The sequence below is a fragment of the Anomalospiza imberbis genome, chromosome 15 (genome assembly GCF_031753505.1).
Source record: "Anomalospiza imberbis isolate Cuckoo-Finch-1a 21T00152 chromosome 15, ASM3175350v1, whole genome shotgun sequence".
In the NCBI taxonomy this organism is placed as follows: Eukaryota; Metazoa; Chordata; class Aves; order Passeriformes; family Viduidae; genus Anomalospiza; species Anomalospiza imberbis.
In genome coordinates, this window is record NC_089695.1 from 14879204 (window position 1) to 14904982 (window position 25779).

Here is a 25779-nt window from a genome sequence, read left to right on the forward strand (position 1 = left end):
AATATAGAATGAACTGCTTTTCCAGTCCTTACAAATGCAACCCATGAAGGGTAAGAGGTGTGGTATTCCAGAACAGGCACAAATCTCAACACACACAAAAATGAAGAAGCATGCACTGACCCTTACACAAATTAAATGGCAACATGCAATATTAATATCATGCATTAAAAAATTACTTAATAATTCCATAAACAACATCAGGAATGGGCCTGTGTTACCTTTGGTAGTTTTAATTTTTTAACTTCAGGTTTGCTATGGGTCCTCCCCTAAAACCTGAGAGCCCTTGGGCTGGGGTTTTATAGCTGATAAAACAGAGGCTGCCAATAATTGCCACTAATGGGCCCAGAGTCTCACCTGGCTTCTGCTCCCTCATTTCCACCAGTGAGGGACAACAGCTGTGAACCCAGCATTGGGAAAAAGGGGATGCACAGGAAGCCCCCCCAGCACAGACACCAACAACCCCCTGACCCCAGCTGGAACCCCCACCCCAAGCTACTTCCACATCAGTGCCCAAGAGAGATACAGATTCAGGAAGCCTTGGAAAATGGAATTACATGGATTACAGGAGGAGGTGGGATAAAGTCAGAAGAGCCTCATTCCCAGCATTAATGGGCAAGATGGGGAGAAGCTTCTTCCAGGCAAAGCCAGAGAACTGAAGTAACTGGCTGACACCTGGTGGGGTCAGTCAGCGGGGACATTGCAAAGACTCCAGAAAACCCCAGATCAGGTTCCACCTGGCAGTGGGACAGGCCAGGCAAGGAGGAAGCTCATGGCACAACTTGGACTTCATCAACAGTTAAAAAATAATCTCCCTCTGAGAATGCAGAGCAGGAGGGGAAAGAGTAGATCTACTTCTGAGGCCTCTAGTGGGGACAAACACCTCCAGCCCCCTGTCACTTCCAGGCAACCACAACGTGACATGGGAGGAGAGGGCTGCCGGACTCAGCTTGTTCTTCTCATACTTCCAAATATTAAAATAAATGTACCCAGGATGGGTTAGCTTGTTGCCAGTGGAGCCAAAGAAGTGCTAGAAACGACAAACCAGAACGCAAAATTTACTTTCTTTTTTCCCCCTGCCCTCTCTCCTCCTCTCCCCTTCCCACTGCTGTGCTTACTTAACCTCCAGGTAGCTGCTTAAATAACTCAACTAAATAGCAATAATGAACGGGCAGAGTCAACACTGTGGTACATAATCACCTTGTCTGTTGTGTTTAGCATCAGTGATCCCTTCTTTGCGTGCATGACATTCTTCTGCCTGCCTCTACGTTAAGGATTTGCTTCTCACTTTATTTGCATTCAATTATCGAAGTTGCACCCGTGCACATTTTGTTTTCTCCGCGTCAAGCGCAGCTCCTCTTGCCTACCCTATTCCTGCAGGAATTTCTAGGAAATTCTGGGAAGCGGGAGGACGCGCCGGGCTCATTTCTGAGCAGCTCATCCCCATCTCCCCGCTCCTGTGTCCCAATTTACTTGTGTGAAGCACCAACTGTTTGCCCCCATGAATGGCTGCCCGAGAGCCCTGCAGATACTCGACCGCCTCGCAAACCGCACCGCTCTGAAGCATTAATTCTACAATTAGATTCAAAAAGGAAACAGGAACTGCTAAAGTTTCAGATCGTTAGAGCTGCCAGAAGTATTTTTACAGGAAGGGTCTACTACGTTAATGTTGTGAAAATGTTTAACTCTTGGATTTGAAAAGCTGCTCTTTTTAACAAAAATATCTTGATTTTTTTTTTTAATAAATTATGCGGGTTTTAAGTTCAGGCTTTGAAACAGGGAGACTGCGTCAGGGTTCCCTGTTGCACTAACGTCGTCGTGATTTTGTCAAATAGGGATCACATTAATGAGAGACAAAGTGAAAGTTACAGTGCATAAACTTAGACCACAGCAGAGCTAAAAATAAGCCTGCAGATACACATCAGAGTCGCACAACAAAACACCGGCAGAGGAAATGCAAAATTATAGACTTTGGGTTTTTTCTTTTTGTTTACTTCATGTCGTTTTGACTCGGTGGTAATTCGTAAGCATTTGAAAATAGCGTTTCTTCTCCTGAACAACTTAAACATTTCCCCACAAAATTTATCTTCCATTTTGCCAGCTGTTACTCACCCAAGTAACCTTCCTGCAAGAAGTGAGTAACAGTCACTCATATACAACTGGACCTCAAAATCCGGCCCCGAAAAATTTGTCTCAAAAATATGAGACTTCCTCACTTCTATATAAATAAAGCTGCATGAAAACTTAAATCAAATTCAATTCACTGCCTAACAGCAAATAAAAATTACTGCACTGAGCACATCACAGTCAAGTACATCCAAAAATTCACCTAAACTTTTCAGCAACAGACTTCATTGTTAAAAAAAAATAATAAGAAATACAAAATAAAAAGGAATGGGGGCAGTATACAAGTCAAGGCTACAGTTTTCATTTAATCTACTTTTTCCCCAGTAGACACAGTAAGATAAAGCAATAAAATAATCATCCAACAATCTGGAAAAATACAGAGACTGATTTTGTCCTTAACCATTCCTGAATAAATCCAGATTTATGCTGGTACAAGTGAGGACAGAATCGTCTCGTGGTGTCAGTTTGCCAGTCAAGCAATCCTGCTTTCAGAACTGGACGAAAAACAATCTTGAAGGAATGAGATCATGGTCATTATATTACTCAGTTATGTCATGGCCTTGATTTTAAAAGAGTAAGAGAAGGGGAGAAATCACCAACGTGCATCTAAATCCACTTGCTTTCAGATTCCATCTGCCTCACAAAACAAAGTATCTCCCTTACAGAAATAAAAGAGAAGGGAAAACTCATTAAAATTAGGGTCTTTTCCAAAACAGAACTGAAATGATTTGGAATGACGTTTACAGCTGTACACACAGGGAGAAAATAAAATCCTGGCCCCACCGAATTCAATAGGCGCTTTGCAATTGACTTCAGATGGGCCAGAATTTCACCCAGAGAGGATTAGGCTTGTATCCACTATATATCTACAGAGAAAATACTGTGAATTGCATTTGTTTGGCTTTGAATTCTTAACCCTCAATTACCCAAGGTTTTACCCCTTCCCCAGGCAAAACCTCGACTCATCCCAGGGAGGTTTATCCCGGACAAGCAGCGCGGAGCTGGTCCCGGGGCGAGGACAGGGAGTTCTTGCTCTGCCTCTCCACACACACAATTCAGAAGCATCTAATTATTTTATCCAGTCTCCCTCTGCCTTTGATTCACAGCCTGCTTATCGACGTATTCACACAAATTAAATAAATTTATCTCTCCTAATATGTTCATTTTTAATGGTTTTCAAACATTCACATGGAAACAGCTCTAGCGTAAATATCCCAGAACAAATGGCTGTATATTATACAGGAGGGAGCAGTTGGGCTGCCAGACTGGGAATGCACCAGGCCATCTGGCTCAGGCAGTCTCTCCAAAATCCTCAGCTTTGTTTTCACCCTCAGACTCCAAACAACACATTTTCCACTGTGATGAGTTTACATTTTCCCAAACACAGGTCCTGATCATGCATGCAAATTCCAAACTTCTCCATTCCTCTCTGTACAAGAAAATTAAAATCACCTGCGCTTCTGACATCTCACCAAAGGCACAAGAAAGCTGCTAAAATCTGGTGCAATGTAAACTTTCCCCGTCACAGGGGTTAGGTTTTGTTTTATGTTTGTGTGAAATTTCTCTGAGTCTGCTGAGGCTCCTCTGAACTTATTGATAACATTTTTTTTTCCCATGCGTGTAGCTGCCAGAGAAGGGCCATGCCATGCACAGAATAGAGCTGATCAAATATCTGCAGACATCAGAGAATGACAGACAAGTCAACAGAAAAACCATTTGCATCCAGAGTTATAGCTCTGAAAAAAAAAAATCCAAATATAAACAGGGTTTAAGTCTGAAGGAAAGATTTTTGACTCATGAGGGCTCTCAGCAATAGACAATAGCCATTGAGCAAAACTTATGATTCTTAAGATGCCTGAGCCATATTAGCATCCGTTATATCTTATGGATGAGAACGGCTGAAGGAAAAATGGGTGGGGAACAAGTATTTCAGATTTATTTCCTCCATCTTTCCTAATAGTGAAATACCTCAACTTTATGAAAATACAGCTGAAGAAATAGAAGGCATCTCTTCTCCATAAACATATTAAAATCCCTTGACTTGCCTAAAAACTCCAGTTTTATTAGAGCAGACATATTTCACGTTTTGCAGGCAATTTCAAAATGCATCATTGTTAGAGGCAGATCTTCTGCGGGAGGAGCTGCTGCTTTACAGAAAGCAACAGCCATAAAGTTTGGGGTCCTGCAGCGTTTTAAGCACATTAGGAATGTGATCCTGACATAAATTGAGGTGTCAATATAACATAAGAGAAAATTTAATTAAGCCAGTATTGACACCGAATGCTGTTGCCTGAACTGGAAAGAACTTCTCTGCCACAGGAATGATTTGTGTGTAGCGTTTACAATTTTTAAGTGACGGGGACACATTTCAGAAACTTAGCGAGACCCCAAAAGCCACATAATCCCCATTTCACCCAGTGCTTCTCCAGGGCCACCACCAAAGGCCAAGTATGATACCCCAAACACACCCCAAAACGAGGCACTCTGAGACCAACCCTGGCTGGGTTTCCCGTTTGGAAGTCCCAGTTCCCAAGGAGTGCCCGTGCAGCCCGAGCTCCTGCTCGGGGCACTGCGTGCACAGCTCATCCCACAGCCCAGCTCTGCCCTGGGATGCAGCTCCCAGCACAACTCTTGGCTGCCTCAGTAGTGCCACTCTCCAGCCCCACTTCCCATCCTGCTCCACAGCTGACAGAGAAACACACACACACCATGACACGGAGATCCCTCTGTTCCACCCCGAACACGACTCTTGCTACGAGTTTCTTAGCTGGGCACAGCCACACAAACAAATCCCTGACTTGGGCAGAGCAGGAACACTCAGGAGCAGGAACATCTCCTCTTTATACATACACAGCCCCCAGCATGGCCATGCCCTGCCTACCTACTGCTGTAACACATGCTGCTAATGGGACACTCACATTAAATCTCTCAGCAGCAATCCTATGCACAGAAATCCAGGTCTGATTTGCAGAAGTGCTTTTATTTTATCTTACCTAACTTAATAATCTGCAACCGTACAAAACCTCACAATTTGTAACTGTGACACAAAGAGAATATATTTAAATCTGATGTGTCCGTATTAAAAAATAATAATAATAAATTAATATTTAAAAAAAAGCCACAGATACTTTCCTTTATGATCTGGGGAACCTAACTCATTCAAGCTTTGCTTCTGTGGGATTTTTAATTTGCCACCAGAAACCTCAGAGTAGCTGTAATTTCAGTCTGGGAATTCACAATTATCGAGTGTGTGAATGTGCGTGTGTGAGGACTGAGCAGATACTTGCCAGCTGAAACGTGTATGCTTCTGCAACAGTTTCATTTAAAAGTAATCATTTCATTATCCAATTTGTTCTCAGCGTCATGCATTAAAATACTACACCTTCAAGTAGACTGACAATATATATTTAACTTTCATTAAAAATTAAAGAATTTTCAGACAGTCTTTGCAATATTTAATTACAGTCTGATGATTTGAAAGTTACTTGAGAATCTTCTATATAATTCACTGTCATAAAATATAAATGATATATTCAACATTTGGGTGAGCTTCTGTCATGTGTTGTACTTCACTTCCTAATAAGCATTCAGTAACCGACGCGATCCCAACTCTGAAATAATTTCACTTTTGAAAAGAAATAATTAAAAAAGGAGAAGAAGGAGAATTTAGCATCTGGCCCCCAAAAAAATTTGGAGCGGTACATGCCACACTTTTGACATGACAATGCCCTATTTTTCAAAAGCAATTATACTCCTGCCTAAAGAAACTACAGACATGAAATTAATATGTAAGCAAACACGTTTGCGTCTAAAACAGCCTTTTGCTCCACGTTTTCTAATCTAAGCTCAGAGAGCTTTTGTTCTAAAATCCTCGCTTCTCCCCGCTGCACTTTTCCCAAAATCTGTAATTTGTACTAACTTTGTTTTTCTAAGACTTCCTGAAATCAGACAGATTTTTTTTTTCTCTCCTGCTTCTTCATTGTGAACGTGCTTTAAAGCTACACGGTGGGTCTTACAAATAAACTGTATCTCGGGGTTTTTTTTCCCCCCTTTCTCTGCAAAGACCCTCTGATGACTTGATAATAATGAGAGACCAAGAGGTCAAACAGTGCCTTAGGATGAACTCTTCATATGCAAGATGCCTTTGTTAAGAAAATTATTTTGAATCCACTGCTCTCCATGAGTTCAGGGCTCTGTTTTCAACAGGATTATGACCAGAGGCTTCTGCATTTCCGTAATGATAGGAAAGCTATTTAAAGATAATATTTATTGATAGTCTCTCTCACACGATCTACACTGAAATACACAAGCTCCAAAAGGAATAAAAAGAGTTCATATATCAGGAAGATTTTGTTACTTTTAACACAAACTAACCAATTTGTGCCTGAAAACCAGGGAATGACAGCAAATGCTTTCCAGGATTTTTTATGAGGAAGGGTATGTGGCTGCTGTTTTAATTCCTACAGGGAACGGGCTCCGTTTGGAAGTGTTGAGTATAACAGAGTTCAGATGCACAGAGGATTGTCTAGTAAAATTCACCCAAGTTCCTTTTTTCTATTTTTTTCTTTTCTTTTTTCTTTTTTTTTTTTTTTTTTACTGTTGAAAGACAGTCTTCAATAGCAGGAAAAGATGTTTTGGGACCATCAAAGAGAGTTTTGTAAAACAAACTCAGCCCTTAGAGCTTTATGTTTTGTTGTAGAAAAGAAACCCAAATACAAGCCAAGAGTTTTGTCCCTGCAGACAACATACAAGGACTGACGTTTCCTAGCGGTACAAAAAAAAAAAAAACCTTAATGTTTTTCTTAAATAAAATTTAAGCATTTTCTTTAACAAGTAAAACAGATTAGGAGGGGAAGAAACATATTTTAAGAATGAAAAGGTTCAAAAGCACTCCCAACTATTTAAAAGAAACATATTCTAAGAGAAAAATATTCTGACAGAAGCAGAAAAAAGCCAGAGTAACAATTAAAAAAAGAAAATAAATAAAGGAGAGAGAATTGATTTGCTCAGATAGTCACTTTGTAAAAATACTGGTTTTAAACAGAAAAGTATTTTTATAGGTAGGCACGCACGTTATTACTCTGTTTGGGAGGCTAAAGAACAAGCTTAAAATGAGGATTAATCCACTGACAATTCCTGCTGCCCTCCCCAAGTCCGACACCGAGCTCGCCGCTGCCCGCGCCGCGATTCTGGGGTCTATTCCGACATGCAAACGTGTCGCGATACAAGCGCTGCTCCTTCAGCCAGCGCAGCCGGCGGCAGCGCCGGGAGCGGCCGGACCGACAGAGCCCCGCGCCGGGCAGCGCCTTGTGCTGGCGGCGCTCGGGGGCTGCCGGAGGCCGGAGGTTAATTCTTATTAATTAAGCGGCAAAACCATCCGCAGCCCTGACTGGGACGGCTGGAGGGTCGGCTGTATTTTTCTCCCGCAGCCCAGCAGCAGGCGGGGTCCCGCGGGGACCCCCTCGCCGCCCCGCAGCCCGGTGGTTGCCCGGAGCGGGAGCGCGGCCGTGCCCGCGGGAGGCGGAGGCTCCGTGCCTTCCCCGCCGGGCAGAGCGGCCCCGCCGCGGGGGCGGGTTTCGGCTCCCGGGGCCGCCCCGACGGCTGCCACCCCCCCCGCTCGGCGGCCGCCCCGCAGCACCCACCTGCTTGGTCATGGAGTCGATGAGGCGCACGTAGAAATCCTGCTCCGTCCTGATCCCTGAAACAAGGCAGAGCCCACCGTGAGCAGCGGAGCGCGCCGGGGCTCGCCCGAGGGCTCGGGCCTGCCGGGGCCGCCCGTGTCCCGGCAGCGAGCGCAGGGAGCGGAGGGGAACCGGGGGAACCCGGGCGCTGCTGGGCTCTGCAGCCGCGGAGGCGGCGGGGGGCGACGGGGCCGACCCCGGGGGTTCCCAGCCCTTACCATTGCTGTAGAGCAGCTGCAGGCGGTAGTGGATCCCGTTGTTGGTCTTTTCGCTGTTGGCTTCCTGAAGTCAAAGACGACACGGGAGGCCGGAGGGAAAAGGAAAACAGTATCAATGGAGCTTCTCCATCACTCGCACGCCGGGGGTCCCGGGGATTGGATGGGGCAGCTCTCAGCCCTCTCCCCTGCCCCTGGCATAGCGAGAGAGCAGGGGACAACCCCTCCTCTTCTGCCCTCCGGGACAGGGACGACTGAGGCGCCCGGGAGGCTGCCGTGGCTCCCGGGACGAGCCGGTGTCGCGGCCCCGAGGGAACGGAGCGGGGAGGGCCCCGGAGAGGCGGCCGAGCCCCCAAGGGGCGCCAGGGTACTCACCTTCTCCTTCTCCACGAAGCCCACGAAGGCGGTGCGCTCGATCTCCACGGGCTGCCCCTGCCGGTCGTACAGAGCCAGGACGAAGTGGAAAAAGTTGGACTTCCTCAGGTTGGAAGGCGGCTGCTTCTCGAAGTGAGCCCGGGCCAGACCCACTCCGCTGGGACCAGAAACACGCGGGTTAGCGGCAGCTCCGACGACGCGGCCTCACGCACCCCCCAGCCGCCTCCCGGGCCCGTGCCTTCCCCCGCCGGGACCCGTCTGGGCCCCCCCGGGGCAGAGCATCCTTCCTCCCCCGAGCCGCTCCGGGCCTTTTTCCTCCGGGCACTCCAGCTCCGAACCCCGCGGAGCCCCGACCCCACCCCGTCCTGCGGCGAGCCCGAAGCCCCCAGCAGCCCCCCCAGCCCGGCCCCGGTACCCACCAGCCCTCCCCGGGGGCCGTGCCCGCCCGCAGCCGGCCCTGCATGGCGGGGGAGCAGCGCTCAGAGCCGCCGGCGCGTTGCCCCGCGGAGCAGCATCGGTCCTGCCACTTCTCAAACTCGGCTCGGAGCTGTCACACCAGCGCCCATGTGCCTTATCTTGCGAGCCTTTCCTCCCGCGCCGGAGCGGTGGGTAAACACCGAGCCCAGGAGACAACTTCAAATATTTCAGGGTTGTCCCTGCAGAAACTTTCCCTTCCTTAGAGGGCTCCAAAGGGGGGGGCGCGGGGCGAGGTGGGAGACACTGGGAGATGTCAACATTAAACTGATGCCGGATGATGCCGGCTCCAGGGCTCAAGCTGCGAATCCAGCATCAGGGTTTGGTTCGTGTCTGGGTTGTTTTTTTTCGCGGGGAAGAGGATGAGAAGAAGAAGAAATAAAAGAGAAAACGAGACTGGGTGCAGCTTCGCCAAACCCATCTTATATTTGGAGGGATTTCTTTTTTAAAATCTGAGATAAGTGGCAGTGGTTTTACAAAGAGACTTCAAATTAAATTTCTCCTGGAGTACGCTTTGCAAACTCCCTACTTATCGGAGGAGAAGTAGGGGAGCTGCTGATTCTGATGAGAATAAGAAAGCGAGGTAGAGAAATATATTTTGGATACATCCGTGCACAACTCGCTGCTTCCCGGAGGAGGAAAGTGTCATTCGAAGATTTTAAGACTAAATCAGCAGCAAACATAGTTTTGAAAACTCCTTCCTCCGAGCGAACACAAGGAGCCAGAGAGATGAAACCTACCTATCGGTACCTAGCGAAACTCGCCACTTCCTTTATTGTTGCTATCATTATTTAATAAAAAGTCATTCCTACGGGACAATAGGGATAAATATTTAACTGGCGACATCTACGCGAAACTCACTGCCGGTAGCAGAGCTCCAGAGCCGGGTTTTTGTTGGCGCGGGGGGAAAGGCGCTGCCGGCGGGGAGCAGCGCTGCGGGCGGGGAGCGCCCCGGGGCGCGGAGCGGGGCGCGGGCGCGGAGCGGGCGCGGAGCCTGCCTACCTCTGAGCGGCCGTGCTGGCGTCCAGGACGCCGGCTCCCTGCATCCACGTCCGCACCGCGTTCATCCCCGCGCCGAGGGGCTCTTCCTTCATGCTGCTCCCACTCCGCTGGATGCTTTCCTGAATCCCAAACATGAATCAGAAACAACAGCGCAAATCTTCCTCCTTTATTCAAATTTTTTTAAAAGTGGTAAAATCGCCAGGCGGACTGTTATATGTGGGTTTTTTTCTTTCTTTCTCTCTTTTTTTTCTCTCTCTGCAGCTGATCGCTGGAATCAAAGCAAGTCGGAGAAAGCAAACACAGGCACGCACATTAAAAAAAAAAAAAAATCCAGAGGCAATCAGAGCCCGGTTTTGTTGCTGCTGTTTGCTGCGTGTGCAGTTTGTTTGGGTGCTTGGAGGGGCTGGCGGGGTGCTGGGGGCTGGTTGCAGCGCTCGCAAGCCGGAGGAGTACTTGAAGTCCCTTTTGTATGAAGACACCCCTCGGATGGCAGCAGGCAAAAAAAAAAAAAAAAAAAATCTCAGATGGCAGTTTAAGAAACAATAGGACGAACGGGAGCTGCGGCAGGCTCTGCTACATCAAGTGTCATTTTCCAGTGACAAGAGAGGCAAGTCCCCCCCCTTCTCCCCTCTCTCTTTTCTTTCTTTCTTTTCTCCCTCTTTCTTCTCTCCTCTCCCAGCCGAAGCGCTCTCCGCTCCTCTCCTCTCTCCTCCCTCCTCCAGCCGCGCAGGAAGCGAGTTGCCGGAGCCGGGCGCACGCCGGGAAGGGAGCGAGAGGGGCGCACCCGCGGCGGCGGCGCGGACGGACGGCCGGAGGGAGACCCTGGGGCTCCCCGTGCCCCCTCCCTCTCCCGCAGCGCCGGGCGGACTCGCCGTCTCTCCCTATGGGAGCCACTTTGACTGTCCCCGCCGCCGAACACGAGCCCCGCAGCCCCGGCGGGCGGGGGGCGGGGCCGCCGCCGCCACGCCCCCTCATTTGCATCGCGTCACCGCCCCGCCCCCGCGCCGCCGCCGCCAATGGGCGCCGGCAGAGCGCCGCCGAGGGGGCGGGGGCACGCCTCCCTCATTAGCATAGCCCCGCCCCCGGCGCGGCCGGCCCGGGGGAAAGTTGCCCCGGAGCGCCGGGGGCGGGCCCGGTGCGGCGCGGCCGCGCCTTTGTTCGGGAGCGCCGCGGGCAGCGCGGGCACGGCCCCGCGGGGGCTCCCCCGATCCCCGCTCCGACCCGCCGGCACCCGGGGACGGCCCTCGGCGGGAGGGCGCCGCGCTCCCGCGCGGCCCGCGCAGCCCGCAGCCGGCACCGCTGAGTGCGGGGGTGGCCGAGCCCTCCCCGCTGCCCCCGGGATCCGCCGGCAGCGCCAGGCTGCCCACCGCGACTGCCCAAAGCTGGGGATGCCCCGCGCCCGCCGGCCGTGCCCGGTGCTCCAGCCCGGGATTGTCCCTCGCTGGAAGCGCGGGCGGGGCAAGTCCCCCGCCGCCGAGCCCCGCTGCATCCCCGCCGCTCGGCCCGGCTCCTGCCCCGCTCCCGGCAGCGTGCGCTGCTTTGCGGCACAAGCACGCGATTTCCGAACAGGACAGTTCGCGGTGAAAGTTCTTTTTCTTTTTTTTTTCTTTTTTTTTTCTTTTTTTTTTTTTTTTTCCTAGGAAGTCCGATTTTTGTTTTCTCAGGGAAAATAATAATTATAATAAAACCGGTTCCTGTCCTCGCTAGGGAAGAGCCTGGCCGGTTGTGCCGCAGCCGAGCGGGCGCAGTCCCGCGTCTCTCCGCGGGCTCCCGTTGTCCCCGCATCGCTCTCCATCCTTCCCCTGCCCGAGTCGCTCCGTGCCCGAGCCGCTCCCGTCTCGTCTCTCGCACGGGCTCTTGCCGCGGAAGGAGCTCTCTGTGCCGGGGGCCTGGGTTATGCCTCCCCAAACACAGGCTTGCCCATCTTTGCACATAGAATGGAACAAAACCCGGCGCATCCCGGCACGCCGGGCTCCTCGCCCTCTCCACGGCGATGGCACAGCGCAGAGGGTAACCTCTGGAGTGTCTGGGCTATCTCTGAACTGCTGCCGTGTCCCTTCATGTCCCGCTGCCCGGTCAGAGGTGCGGGAGGTGCTGCCCCGGGGGGTGCAGGGGCGGGCGGCTGCTGTCCGCTCCTTCCAGGGCTGCAGAGACCCGCAAAGGGCAGCGGAGCCCCCCGGGCTGCATCCCCCAGCCGGGAGCCAGCTAAGGGCCTGGAGAGCAGCCAGTCCAGTCTATCAGCACCTCTCTGCCGCTCCAGAGGCAGCCCACGGCAGCCCGACAACTACACAGGACCCTCTCCCAGCCACCTGTACATCACTTCGTGTGGCACAGCCGCCTGAGCCCGCAGCTAAGCCTTGGGAAGAGAGCTCGGACTCCAAAGCAGGCACAGAGCCCGCTGCCAGCGCCTCGCTGGCGCTGAGAAACTGCCCCCGATCCTTGGCTTTAGGCGAGTCCACACACAAAACATCCACATCCCCAGCATGCTGCATCCTCACACAGGAACTGTCACAGACAGCAAGTTTTCACATTCCCTGAAGATGCCATTTGAATCTGGACACGGTGCTAGTGTGTCATATCTCAGGGAGATGTGGAAGAACACGGACACACAGCCACACATGAATATTTACGCCATAGGTACGGCACAGGAGCAGTTTGGCTCCTGCAGAGCTCGGGCTTATTGGGCTTCCTCCGGCTGCTGCTGTATCAGTTGTATCATATCCAGCCTAAATGCCTCCACGGTGAGATACATTCTGCAATTAAAAGCTATTTGCACCTGCACTGATTGCTCCTTTCCCAGGGCAGGGATCTGCCCAGGGAGGAATAATGCATTTGAATCAATATACTGAGCAGTTGGCAGATTTCGCCCTTCAAATCTGTTCAGGGGATCAGGGGACTGTTTCCATGCCTTTTCCAGGATGCTAAAGGGAAAAGCATCCCAGCTGCAGTCTGGGGGCACCTCCACCGGGCAGGGACAGCCAGCCACGACACTAACAGTGACAAGTTCTCCACTCTTTTCCTCCTTACACAAGACTTGTGCCTCTGTGCCCAGCACACAGGGAGCTCCAGCTGAAGGCTGGCAGGGACATGCCCCATCTGGGGCTTAGGGGTAGCCTCAAAGCCAATAAATAAATTGCTATAAGGATGAAAGAGTTAAACACTGGCTCGACCCTCACAGGAGGAGTGTGAAAGAAAAGCAGAAGGGAAACAGGGAGGCAGTAAGAAAGCCAGGATTTAACAAAAAAAAAAAAAAAAAAAAAAAGGAAGAGAGCTGGCAGCAGGCAAGGAGACTTCTGTGCTCCATCCACCCTGCAGAGGCCAACCCTGGAGTTCTGAGGCTTTGATTTGAAAGAATTCCCAGTTGCCTTTAGCATTCCCTTTCTGCCCCCTGCCTGGTTCTGCTCCCTGGACCAGCACCACCCCACTCGGACTGCAGCAGCACACAGGTCCCTGCCAGGCCTGCTGTGAGGCTGGGGCGTATTCCTGTGGGAAGCAGGGTCCATCCTTCCCCCAGCATGGCAAACAGAACTGGAGGACGCTGCACAGCCTGCCACAGGGAAACCCTCAGTGCTGGCACTCAGCACTTCACTCTTCTGCTGCAGGAGCAAACTGGGGCACGCTGCAGTGAGGGTTCCCTGCAAGCCCGAGTTAAATGCTCTCTACGTTCAACACAGAATAAACACACAGAGACCTGCAGGCTGCGATTTGCTCCCAGAGGTGAGGAAGCTCCCAAAGCGAGCAAGAGCTGCAGGGTTGAGCCGTGGATTTTGGCCAGCAGCACAAAGGCAGGAGCTGAGACTTTGCAAAAGAGGCAGCTCACAGACAGCACTGGGACGTGGTCACAGTGTTCCTGGTCATGGCAGATAGCAGGGATGCAAGCAGAGGAGGGAAAGGCTGGCCCTGGCTTGCTCATCCTATGTAGGAAAACACAGGGTTCCTGGGGAACAAGTGGTTTTGAGGCCTTTGAACAAGGGGGCCATGGAAGGAGACCTCGCTCTGGAGGATAAATGTAACTTCTGTGAGGCAGCAGACAGAGGTCCCAGAGCACAGGAGTCTCTCTTACTTAGGGAAAGGCCTCTCCGCTGCCTGGACACTGTTTCCAAGTGAGCCCAAGGCCCCTCTCTCTTCTGACCTGTAGTTTATCCAGGACTCCTCCCTCCTCCTGCCTCCAGTCCCTCCTCTCCTGCCCTGCAGCTCCTGGCACTACGGGGATGGTCAGGCCTTGCTTCCCTCTGCCCAGACCCCAAGGGAAGGAAGGAGTAGTTGGAAGTGGGGATTTCTGACAGAAAAACCTTGTGGTCCCTCATCCCTGACCTTTGCAGCTGGACGAGGCCACCCCACAAAGGGACCACGCTCCTTCCTGCCCTTCTCAGGAGAAGGCAGAGGAACAACTGGCCTGAGCAGTGACAGTGGGGGAAAGGGAAAGGCAGCCTCTCCTCTCAAGGTGGGACTGAAAGCAGAGTACTCAGGTGTTGAGCTCATGCCTGCACTTTTCCGAGGGTTTGGAAACAGTTCAGTCATGTCATCCCCAGTGAAAATGCTTTCCATAAGTATTTTCCTTACAAGCTCCTGTGTCAATCCAAAGATGTGCCATCCACAGATAAATCCAATGTCTGCCTTGGCAGGTGATGGCACTATTCACCGACTTGGGGTGCTTTATTCTTCCTACCTGGCTAGCTCGCAGGGGGAAGGAGAAGAGGAGGAAAGGCTCAGAGAACTGGGAACTGGGATAAAATACTCTGACTGAATAGAAAAGTCCTCTTCAGGAGAGAGCCTGGATGCCTCTGGGACCAGCGGAGGACCTGTCAACATGATGGTGACAGCACCCCACGTTCACCCCTGCTACAAAGAAGAAGCAGTAGCAGGTGACCCAGATGGAAAGGTTTCACCGAGGAACTTTCCTCCTGCTGACCCTTGGGGGATTCCCGGGTTACCCCTGGCTAGGATGGGGGGTCGGGGCACCCCCGCAGGTCGCGGTTCAGACCTGCGGATGGGAAGCAGCGAGTGCTGAGCGGAGCAATTACTTCAAGGGCCGGAGAAAAGGGGGATCCCCCCTCGGGATGCCTGAGGGCGGGGGATGCCGGGCAGCAGCGACAGGCTGGCCCAGCGAGCTCCTCAGAGGGAGGACGGGAGGATGCACCCCCCAAGCTCAGCGCCCCCCATCACTACCCAGGACAGGAGCCCCCCATGGCAACTCCCCTGGGGCGAGGGGTGAGCGGAGCTGTGAAATTACGTGGGGGCCGTCCCCGTCCCCCCCCCCCGGGGCTGCACGGCGGGGAGGCACAGGGAGGGAAGCCCGGCTGCGCTCCCAGGGCCCGGGGAGGGGATCGGGGCGGGCGCCCCCGCTGGAACCGACACCCCGGGCGGGGGGGGCGGGCGGCCGCGCCGCGTGCCCACAGCGCCACCTGGCGGCCGCGCCGGGAACCGCCCCCGCCGGCACCGCCGGAACGGGAACGGGAACGGGAACGGGAACGGGAACGGGAACGGGAACGGGGGCCCCGGGGAGGGGGAACCGTGGGGAAGGGGGTCCCGGGGAGGGGGAACCCGTGGGGAAGGGGGTCCCGGGAAAGGGGAACCCGTGAGGAAGGGGGTCCCGGGGAGGGGGAACCCGTGAGGAAGGGGGTCCCGGGGAGGGGGAACCCGTGGGGAAGGGGGTCCCGGGGAGGGGGAACCCGTGGGGAAGGGGGTCCCGGGGAGGGGGAAGCCGTGGGGAAGGGGGTCCCGGGGGAGAGGGATCTTTGGGGGGAGATGCCGGGGGACGGGGATCCCATGTGAAGTCGGTCCCGAGGGTGGGAGATCCCAGGGGAAGGGGATCCCGGGGGGCGTCGGTCTCGCGGAAAAGGTGACCCCCAAGGGGGCGATCCCTGGGGTGGGAAGGAGGCGAGATCCCGGGAGGGACAGACTGTCCCGAGGTGGAGCATGCCGGGGGCTGGTGGGACATCCCGGGAGGACGGCGGTCCGGGAGGGGGCAATCCCGAGGAGAGCATCCCCGGGGAGAAAAGCGGCTCTCACTACCCCCAGCCCCGGTATCCCGGCACCGGGAGACCCCGCTCCCGTTCCCAGGTCTGACAGCAAATGCTCTTCTGAGCACGGAGGGTGCAGCCCCCAGGTTATCCAGGGATGCTGTGATGTCCAATCCCCGGGAGTGTTCAAGGCCGGGCTGGATGGGGCCCTGGGCATGATTTTGGTTCCCTGCAGTACTCACAGAAGCTTGCCATCCATTTAAGTCTAGCCTGTATTTATTTGTTTATGCTGGCAGCCACTGGACAGATTATGGTTATTTTATCACACAGAACCTTGCTATGATTTTTACATTGTGAGTTCAGCAAAGCATTAAACATCTAATCAACTGCTATTGGCTTCAGGGAGAGGTAAGTACTTGTCTCCCATTGAAGAGTGAAGGGAGAAATCCAGAGGCAGGCATTCCCTCCCTCTGAGAGGATGAGTTTAAGCATATTACATGGAATGGATTTAAATACCTACTAAAGTTGTCACACGCTTTGCTGAATCAAGACTGAATATTATCAAAAGTATTTAAGTGGCTCTGGAATCTATATCTCCTTTTAAACACTTTCATAAACTCTGATGAGGACTTTGCATCTTGGGATTATGACTTAAAGGTGCACAAGCTCTTTTGAAGGGTGCCCTCCAAAATCCCAGGCAATTTCCCAGTTGGGGAATTGGATATTCAGTACTTGCTGGGTTGCAAACGTGAAGATTTCCATGTCTAGGACTGGCTTGTTTGGGATTTGGCTGCTCTTTTTGTGCTGGCCATTTGGAAATCTGTTTCCACTGTCATTCCTGTAAACATCAGAGGGTCCTATGATTTCAGCAGAAGCAGAACTAAGCTCATCATCTGGCTCAGAATTCTGCCTGGAGCCACAGGCATACCTTTGAGCAGTGAAATTTTACCTGAACACAGCATGGGAGTGCTGTGGTTGGAATGAAGTTTAAGATAGAGGGAGACACTCACGTTTACATTGACTTTCCAGAGCTTTGGGCAACTTGAACTTCAAGTCCCAGTTTTGTTGATCCAGATCAGAGGATTTCTCTGTTTTCATCTTTGACCAGGATCTCTGTCACTCGAGGCAGACCAAAGACACCAACCTGGATTTTCCTCATGTCCCTTCTCAGGGACTTTTTAAAAAAATATCCAACCTGTGTGAAAAAGAAAATTTCTGGTCGAGGGACAACTGCACAGTGCTGGTTACACAGGAAGGAAGGGAACTCATTGGGAACTCTGGGTTATTTTGTGTTAGTTAGAACGTTTGTACCTGTTTTGAAATCTGCATTTCAGCAGAGATAAAGCATGTTTAAACATTCTTACACATGGAAATTTTTTGGAAGTTCGTGTTCATTAACTAACCCTCATGTGGGGGGTGAGACATTGTGGTTCTTAGTGAAGCTCAGCTCCTGCTGACTTTGCCCGGGGAAGGGGCAGCCTCTCTGAGCAGGCATCTGTGTGCACGTGTGTTTGCTCCATATGCACACGCATCCATTATGGATGACCCACAAATGCTGCTCCTGCTTCCCGAGCAGCCTCTTATGGCAAAGCTCACATCCCACTGATCTCACTGCAGGGCTTAGGAAGTGAAGCATTCAGAAGCCTCCCAAAATGTGTTACAAACGATGTATGGAGAAACAACTTCCTCCAGCACTGAAGCAGAGTCATTGTCATGGCATGATGAAGGAGCTGTTAAACAGACACAGCAGCAACACCGGGGCTGGATTCAAGCCAGGGTATTTCAAGCAACTTGTAAAAAGTTCACTGATTCTTTAATGACTCCACCTGGCCAGAGCAGGACCTCTGGTTTATGTGCCTTCCAGAAGATATGCTGCAGGAGGAGTGTGTCTGAGCTGATATGAATCAAGCCGGTTCCTCTAGCATCGTGTTGGTCTGGAATAGCTGTTGACCTGATGGAGTGTTAATGGGAACATTTATTTGTTTCTTTATCACTACAAAGATGTCATATATACTTACCCTGCTGCTGCCACTGTTCCCAAAGGGCTGTCAGCACCAGAGCCATTATAACATGACTGCCAGAGGTAATTTTTTCCCCCCTCACACATTATTTCTTCAAATGATTCTGCGAAGAGAGAAAGAACTCGGATACAAAAATTGCTGGTTAAAAGAACAGTACAGTGTGATGTGAGCCAGAGAAGCTTTCCTAAATGCCTGTCAGTCTCTGCCTTTGTTGCTTACAGAGAGCAGCACAGGCACAGCCTGGATCTGTCTTGGCACCGGGGGTGTGCGCTCTAAGGATGGGATTTGCCGCTGGACTTCTCCTGTTCATGGGGACAGGTGACAACTGCACGGCCTGTGGGACCCGGCAGCTGCCCTGTGCACAGGGCACTGCACCCCATCTTCGTATTTCTTCAAATTTCTCACATGAGAGCACAAAGACTCTACCAGAGTGTTCTGGTGACACAGATCAGTAAATGAAAATCAGGCAGAAGCCCACTGCCTTTACCTGTGGAAGAAAAACAATCCCATTGCATTTCAGTTGTGTCACGCCATGACTTGACGGTTTAAGGAAATTGCTAATGGGACCTTTTACTGCGGGGTCACGAGGTCAAACCTGGTCCAGCAGTATCTGATGAATGTTTGATGACGTGAGATGAAAATATGGGTCTCAATCCATTTATCAGTTGGAAAACCCTTCAACAGCTCGAGCCCCTTAAAGCTAATCCCGATAGAAAAGCCAGCGAGGCTGGATCGTGAACGAGCCCCTCCACAGCCCCACAGCAGATCAAGGTCAGGATGGGGCCATGCAGATGGAAAAGCTTAGAGCAGAGAGGGCTGGGCAGCACCTTTCTGAGCATAAACAAATCTACTGCTTAATGCACTGAAATACTCCCACAACAGCTCGGAATGAGAGAGCCAGATCCGGGATTGTTCTCAGAGGGACAATGATCCTGGCATGAGGGGGGAGACGCAAACATCGGGAAATCCGGGATCAAGAGCTGGCTGAAACTAGTGCCAAAATTCAGGAATTCGCAATTTTGCAAGCTGAGAAGTTGTATTTGAATTTCTCAATATTATAACACCAACATAAAGTTGAAACTCAAATATCAAGGTAAGGGGTGAGAAGTTAGTAAATGTCCTTTTAAAATGTCTTCTTTCTTTCTTTTTCTCTTTCTTTTTCTTTCTTTTTTTCTTTTTCTCATTCTTTTTCTTTTTCTTTCTTTCTTTTTCTTTCCTTCTTTTTCTCTTTCTTTCTTTCCTTTTCTCTTTCTTTCTTTTTCTCTTTCTTTTTCTCTTTCTTTCCTTCTTTTTCTCTTTCCTTCTTTTTCTCTTTCTTTCCTTCTTTTTCTCTTTCTTTCTTTCTTTTTCTCTTTCTTTCTTTTTCTCTTTCTTTCTTTCTTTTTCTCTTTCTTTCTTTTTCTCTTTCTTTCTTTCTTTTTCTCTTTCTTTTTTCTCTTTCTTTTTCTCTTTCTTTCCTTCTTTTTCTCTTTCTTTCTCTTTCTTTTTCTCTTTCTTTCTTTCTTTTTCTCTTTCTTTCTTTTTCTCTTTCTTTCTTTTTCTCTTTCTTTTTTCCTTTTTTCTCTTTCTTTTTCTCTTTCTTTCCTTCTTTTTCTCTTTCTTTCCTTCTTTTTCTCTTTCTTTCCTTCTTTCCTTCTTTTTCTCTTTCTTTCTCTTTCTTTTTCTCTTTCTTTCTTTTTCTCTTTCTTTCTTTCTTTCTTTCTTTCCTGAGATCAACAGAAGAAGAAATTATTGCCTGATTCGGTGCTTCCCGAGCTGTCCCTTGCTCTCAGAAAGTGTAAAAGCGCGGCTGGCAGAGTTTGGCAGCTGCTGGGAGGCGAAGGCTGACGCCTGAGCAAGGCACAGCCGGTGCCCTGCAGAGCCCAGCCCGCCTCACCGGAGCCCGGGTGCAGATTTGGGACGAGCCTGCAGCACACATGTGCAAGGTCCAGCTCAGCCTCCAGACCCGGCTCTGCGCCCTCCTGGAGCCCCTCAGTGCTTCTCCTTCAGGGCTCAGCGCCGAGGTGCCGGGGGGCTCAGAGACCGGGGGTGTCTGTCCCGGCACCCCCCGGAGCCCGGGCTGATGCCGGGCTGATCCCCGGGAAGGATTCGCACCCCTGTGCTTGCAGAGCCTTTCCAGCGCCTTGGAGGGAAATGAAAAAAGCGTGAGGGCCATCTGCTGGGAGCGGGGAGGGCATTCCGCTCTGCCTCATTGTTCCCGCAGCTTTGCCACGGGCTAATTCCAGCCGCAGGGCCACCGGCCGCATCCTGAGCAAGCGGGGGATGCTGGAGGTGCCGTCATTGGCATCAGTAACACGCCTGGCGCCTAAAACCACCCATTTTAAAGGAATTACAGCTCTGCTGTGTCACCAGGAAACACAACACACTCTGCCGAGTGTCAGTGATGCAGGAGGCTGCCGGGGCAGGGGCGGGTGTGCGGCACCTGCAAAAACACGGGAGCAGGACAAACCTCGCAGGGATGGGAAGTCTGGAGCCACGGGGGGAAAAAGGCTCCTCAGCACCGTTCACAGGGCCAGAGCAGGAGTGGTTTTCTGTCCAGGAAAGCTCAGCACTGACTCACTGAAATCAGCAGCCTCCAAAGCTTTGTAGCTGCAAGGGTAGAAAATAATTCTCAAATTTTAGTGTTTTCCCCCATCTGTATGACATTTCTACATAAGACTTTATTCTTGTTCATCTTTACATTTCCTGGGATTTGATCCATATTGATCCACATGTGCTTCCTTCCAGGATTTTTTAAGGCTGCAAAAATGACAATTTCCACACTAGTTACAAAATAATTACCCATAATAATTTAATAATGAGTTTTCCCTTTAAATTATTAACATAGGTAGCCAAGAAAAGAGTCAATTTTAATAAGTTTAAATTCAAATGATAAATGCCAAATCTGTGTTAAATGAGACCAGCAAATTAGTAATTAAAATATTTATGGAAGAAGGCAAAAGATATTGTATTCAAGGAGCTGCAGAGTAGGCTCCCATTGGAGTATGTGACAGTGGCCTGTGCTTGCACATCCCAGTTTAAAAATCCTCTGCAAAGAGAAGAGGCGAAAATATCTGACCCCATAAATGCAGCTGGACAGTATTGACTGGCATCCAGTGGGATTTCACCAGAGTCCAAGCAGTTCTCAGAATCCCTCTGGGTTTTACTGAGCAGAAATCCTGACCCAAATGAAATTATTTCTATCGTACAAATCATTATCTGTGGGAATCTCCAAAGGAAGGAATTGCCTTCGCGGCCCCTCAGAGTTTTGTCACTGACAGCAGAGTCAACTGCGCTGGCTTTTAAGAAAGGAGAGAAAAAATGCCTTTCAAGCTGAAAGAAAAGTACCAGTGCCAAAGCAGATTTCTGATGCTCTGCGAATGTAAATCCCAATTTTCCAGCAAACTCAGCCGTGGATCAGCACCGTGGGACGCGCCAGAGCAGCTCTGCTGACGATTTTGGTGGTGAAGAATAACAATAATAGGAAGAATAGAAATAGCAGCTGTAATAGTAATAACGGTTATAATAGTAGTAGCAGCGGTAGTAGTACCAGCAGTAGGAATAGCAGCGAACTGTTCTTCGCCCTGCTGCGCTCCCGGCCCCGTTTGAATCGGCGGAGCCGCTGCCGGAGCTGCCGGGGCCGGTCCCGCACTGCCCCGCCGCGGCAGCCGCCGGCACCGGCTCCCACCCACCTCCTCCTCCTGCTCACCTCTGCCTCTGGAGACAGGATCCAGCCTTCTGGGAAGACAGCCCGGGCTCCCAGCAAAGCGAGAGTTCCGCTGCACGGGGCGCGACTCCATCCAGATGTTGGTGCAAACATCTGTCGGGCAGGGGTTGGAGAGCTGGGTCCTTTCAAGTGATGCCCAGAGAAAAGCTTGATCTCACGGAGTGAGAGAGAACATCAGAGGAGCCAGAACCCACCTCAGCCAGCACCGCCCAATCCCCCAAAACACAGCTGGATACGGAGCACACTTGTGTCCAAAACCAGAGGGAACGACTCCAGACCCACCAGTGCACAGGCACAGCCACCTGACAAACCCCCAGGAGAATCAGACTTGTGTTTTCTCTTGAGAACAGGCCCATTTTTGGTGAAAATGTTTCTGGCAGCATCATTGCACCCTCCCTGCCATGTGTGACAGCTGGGCACGGGGAAGGCACAGCCCAGAGCCCCCAGCTGCACCCAGCGAGCTCAACAAGGAGCTGACACGCTTGCTTACAATCGATATTTTAGCACATCAAAGCATCATGAAGAATTCTAGCAATACTCCACCACTGTGTTTGAGGTTCTCCCCCACAGATTGTTTCCTTCCACCTGTGCCAGTGGAGATCATTACCAGCTTTTGACCAGATCAGCTGTACCCCAAACTCAGCCACATCCATGCAAAGATTTTTATCTCGAAAACAAGATGTATTTTAGCAGGTTACAATTTTTCATTTTTCTTTACTTATCAACACGTACTTTCTAACACGAAGGGCCTTTGAGAAATTAATTTCCATCTGAAAACAAACAAGGCCTGAAACAGTTTACAAAGGAACCCATCTTTCAAGGACATTTCCTTTTAAATTGCACAATGTGGCTCTTAGCAAGGAAAATAAATAGAACTTAATCTCTCTGCATTCCAGCTGGCATTTTTTCCCCAAGCTAGAAGTGAACAATCAATTTAAAAAAAACTCAGACTATGGTCAATTAATAAACAGCAGATCATTTCATTTATAAATACCAGATACTTATTCAATTGATTATTTTAATCCAATTAAGTCAGTTTTTACATTTTTAAATTCCTAGGAATGAAGTAATTTATCCACATCGCAGACCTGGGCTTTTCACATCTGTTGCTGCAAAATTCTGCAGCTCATCTGGTCTTTGGCTGTGCTATTAGCTGAGAGTGTTTCAGCTACCAGATTTATTTAAGGATGTGGATTGTAAGCCTCCAGGAAATGGCAACTACTGGGGAAATTTGTGCTAATCACCTGTAACACAAAGAAATCTTTTTTCCCTTTTTTTTTTTTTTTTTTTTTTAATTTAGGTTGCTCATGTATTTAAATTATTTTTCCAGGGTGACTTCTCTCTTTAACCAGGATGGTCTCCCTTAGGTTTGTGTGTGTGTCAGATGTTCTCTGAGTGTTGTTTAATGAGCTGCCAGTACCCAGCCCCTGCTTCTCCCCTTCCCAACCTCCCTTTTCCTCCTGACTCTGTCATCTTCATCCTGCTCTTCTCTGCCAGGGAAAAGGAGAAGGAAAAACCCTCTGGAAAACCACCCATGGGCTTCTGGGGAAGTTGTGGAGAGCTCACCAAATCTAGCAGGCAAGCTTTTTCTCTAAAGTTTGCTTTTGAGAGAATAGCCAATACCTTAGAGCCACAGAATGCATTTGCTGCACGGTTTATCAGCTGGATCATAACTTCCCTTATGAAAAGGATGGAATTTCCCTGGCCAGGCTCTCCACACTGGCACTCAGCATTCCCAGGCACAGCAGAGCTGCACCAGGGAGAGAAGCCACCACACCTGGGTGTCTAGCAGGATCCAGGGAGTAAAATAGCCATAATTAAGAGAAATAGGCATGACCAGAAAGAAAACTGGTATCTTTGGGGTGTGGGGTTGTGAGCTGTGATCTTTAATGTGGCTGCACATGCATATCACAAAAATGGGGACCAGCAATACTGCCACACTCAGCACTGTAACACTAAGAAAAATGGGGTTAGAGGTTGCATTTACTGACAACTTCATGCCAGCAAAGCCAAAAAGATTAGTGGAGAAATGTATTTGTCAATCTTTCCCACAAATGTTTTTGTGGGGCGACATCACAGGCGAGGCTTAGAATGAACAATCCACACACAACAGCTCCAGGCACTGCAGAGACTGGAAAGCTGAAAAATTAAAGGTCTCTTCATTCAAATTTAACATGCAGGAGGAAAAAAGCCAGCACCAATCCTTGGCCACCCCCACAGCCCTCCTGGGAGCAGCACAGACCTGCAGAGGGACGTGGATTGTTCCTTCTTGAGACCTTCCAGCCCGGCACTCTGCACCATCCTGCTGGCTCCCAGCCAGGGAGGCCTCCTGCCCTGACCCAAACAAAATCCAGTGACATCCAATCCACCCCCGAGTGGTTCCTGTCATTCTGAATGTTTCCCAAAACCAGAAAATGTTTCAAACGGCCAGTTCTCCCCAAAAGTGTGTGTGGGACAGGTGGGACTTACACACTGATATCATTATTCTTGTATTTGTATTTTATTTGCCAGAAAAAATCTGAATTTTGAACCAAGGGAATTCAAACTCCTTGCCTGTCCCTGCCAGTTGGAAAAAATACACAAGTCTGTTCTCAAACATTCAGTTTAAGCCCAATTATTTTTGTCTATATTATTATACGATTGAGGCAACTTAGAAATTTAATTTAATCAGGAAAAAGGAGACTCCAAAAGAAGAGATTTTCCCATGGTGGAAAACCTTGTGCATTTCAAGAACTCTCAGCCTTGGCATAAATGAAGTGTTTCACGAGGAACGAGGAAGGAAATAGATTCCTCTGCTTTAAAACTGCCAAAAACCAAAGGAGCTGAGAGCAATGCAGCTCAAAGAGAAGCTTTCAAATCAAACCCCTCACCACAGACTTGTTTCTCTCCTCATGGAGTCATCCCACCTTGTGTAAACCCATTTATTTCCCTGAGCCCAGAGCTGGGACAGCCGATAGGACTGACTAGACACACACCACCACACCATGTGATCAGCACTCCTATTTCCAACAAAAAACCAACCAGCCATAAAATTCCCAACTGTTCCCATTATATCACCTAGCTGGAAGCATCTTTTTGAGTCCAAATGTTCATCAATCACACCACCATCATGAGTCCACATGAAAACCATTTCAAGCCTCAGCCTACAGTTACACCCTGATCACAAACACTCCAAAAGCATTTTTTTCCCATTCACTCATGCACAGCTGCAGAGAAATAGAAAATCAACTCAAAGCAGTGTCCAAGAGGGAGTTCTGCACCAGACAGAGCACAGAGGTCAGGAGTGTTCACCCAGATGCTCTACAGAACAGAGACAGACGGTTCATTTCATTCCTAACCTCCCTGCTCCTCCAGAGCAGCCTTCCCTCTTTTCCTCCTGTTCAAGTTTATTTCTTCTGCAAGATCTAAGCTGGCCTCAGTTTTGGCAGTTCTCACTTCATCCCTGAACTTCCTGACCTGCAAGATATGGCCTGCTTGGCTTATCAGTATTTATTTCCCACCCACCCCCATTCTTTGCAGGCATATTTTTAAGTTTCTCCTAAAGCTAGCTGTCCCTAGTTTTCAGAAAATGGTATCCTGCCAGCATTCTGAGTTGCCAAAAACCAAAAATGAAGCAAAAAAAAAAAATGAACACACCACTTCCTTTAAATTTTCCAGTCCAGATTTTATCAACCAGTTTGCTGTGCCTCATCACCCTGTGGCACTGGACGTGCCCCACCTCACTTTGCGCTTACAACTCTTTATAGAAGTTTTGGCACCTCATTGAGGTAACTTTCATCCTTCAAGCCCCGTTCCTGTGAACTCTGCAAGCCTCTCTCTGTTCCCTTTCCTCTCCTTTCTCTCTTTAAGGTACCATTTTTTTTCAGTAGGAAGTGCAACAGAGCTGTTTTCACGCCCCTCTTTGTTTGCAGGGTGCAGGACTCCCTGAGCCTCCTCGTCTCGCAGCACCTTCTCCAGCACAGAACAGTCACTTTCGGGTCACTCCAGTGGCAATACTGCAGCACCATTTTTCCTGAGAGATTACAAACCTTCCTGGTCTGCCAGGCTTCCTTCCAGCACCACATCCACATTTCCATCCTGTAATCCTGGCAGGCAGTTTTGTGGAACCTGCTGCTGGCCTCTTGGTTCCCAAGGAGCCTCCAGGTGCACTCACCCGCATTGCTGGAAATCCACAGTCCTTTCCTCCAGCTCTGGCATTACCAATTAGCTATGAATAAT

The 25779-nt window shown here is 50.1% G+C and overlaps 1 protein-coding gene across 9 annotated transcripts in view; it reads right to left on the reverse strand.

The window, feature by feature from the left end:
* Positions 1-10823, reverse strand: part of EBF1 (EBF transcription factor 1) — a 267442-nt gene extending 256619 nt beyond the window's left edge. For 5 of the 9 annotated variants that reach the window (XM_068206044.1, XM_068206047.1, XM_068206042.1 and 2 more), the window contains exons 1-4: positions 9872-10823; positions 8396-8552; positions 8024-8087; positions 7767-7822 (exon numbers count right to left, since the gene is read on the reverse strand). In XM_068206044.1, the coding sequence (XP_068062145.1) occupies positions 7767-7822; positions 8024-8087; positions 8396-8552; positions 9872-10005 (411 nt within the window). In that variant the 5' untranslated portion in view covers positions 10006-10823. Of the gene's footprint in view, positions 1-7766; positions 7823-8023; positions 8088-8395; positions 8553-8814; positions 9034-9871 lie in introns of those variants that run through there. The other 4 variants (XM_068206048.1, XM_068206046.1, XM_068206045.1 and 1 more) reach the window with 2 other exon arrangements.
* Between the last annotated feature and the right edge of the window lie 14956 nt (positions 10824-25779).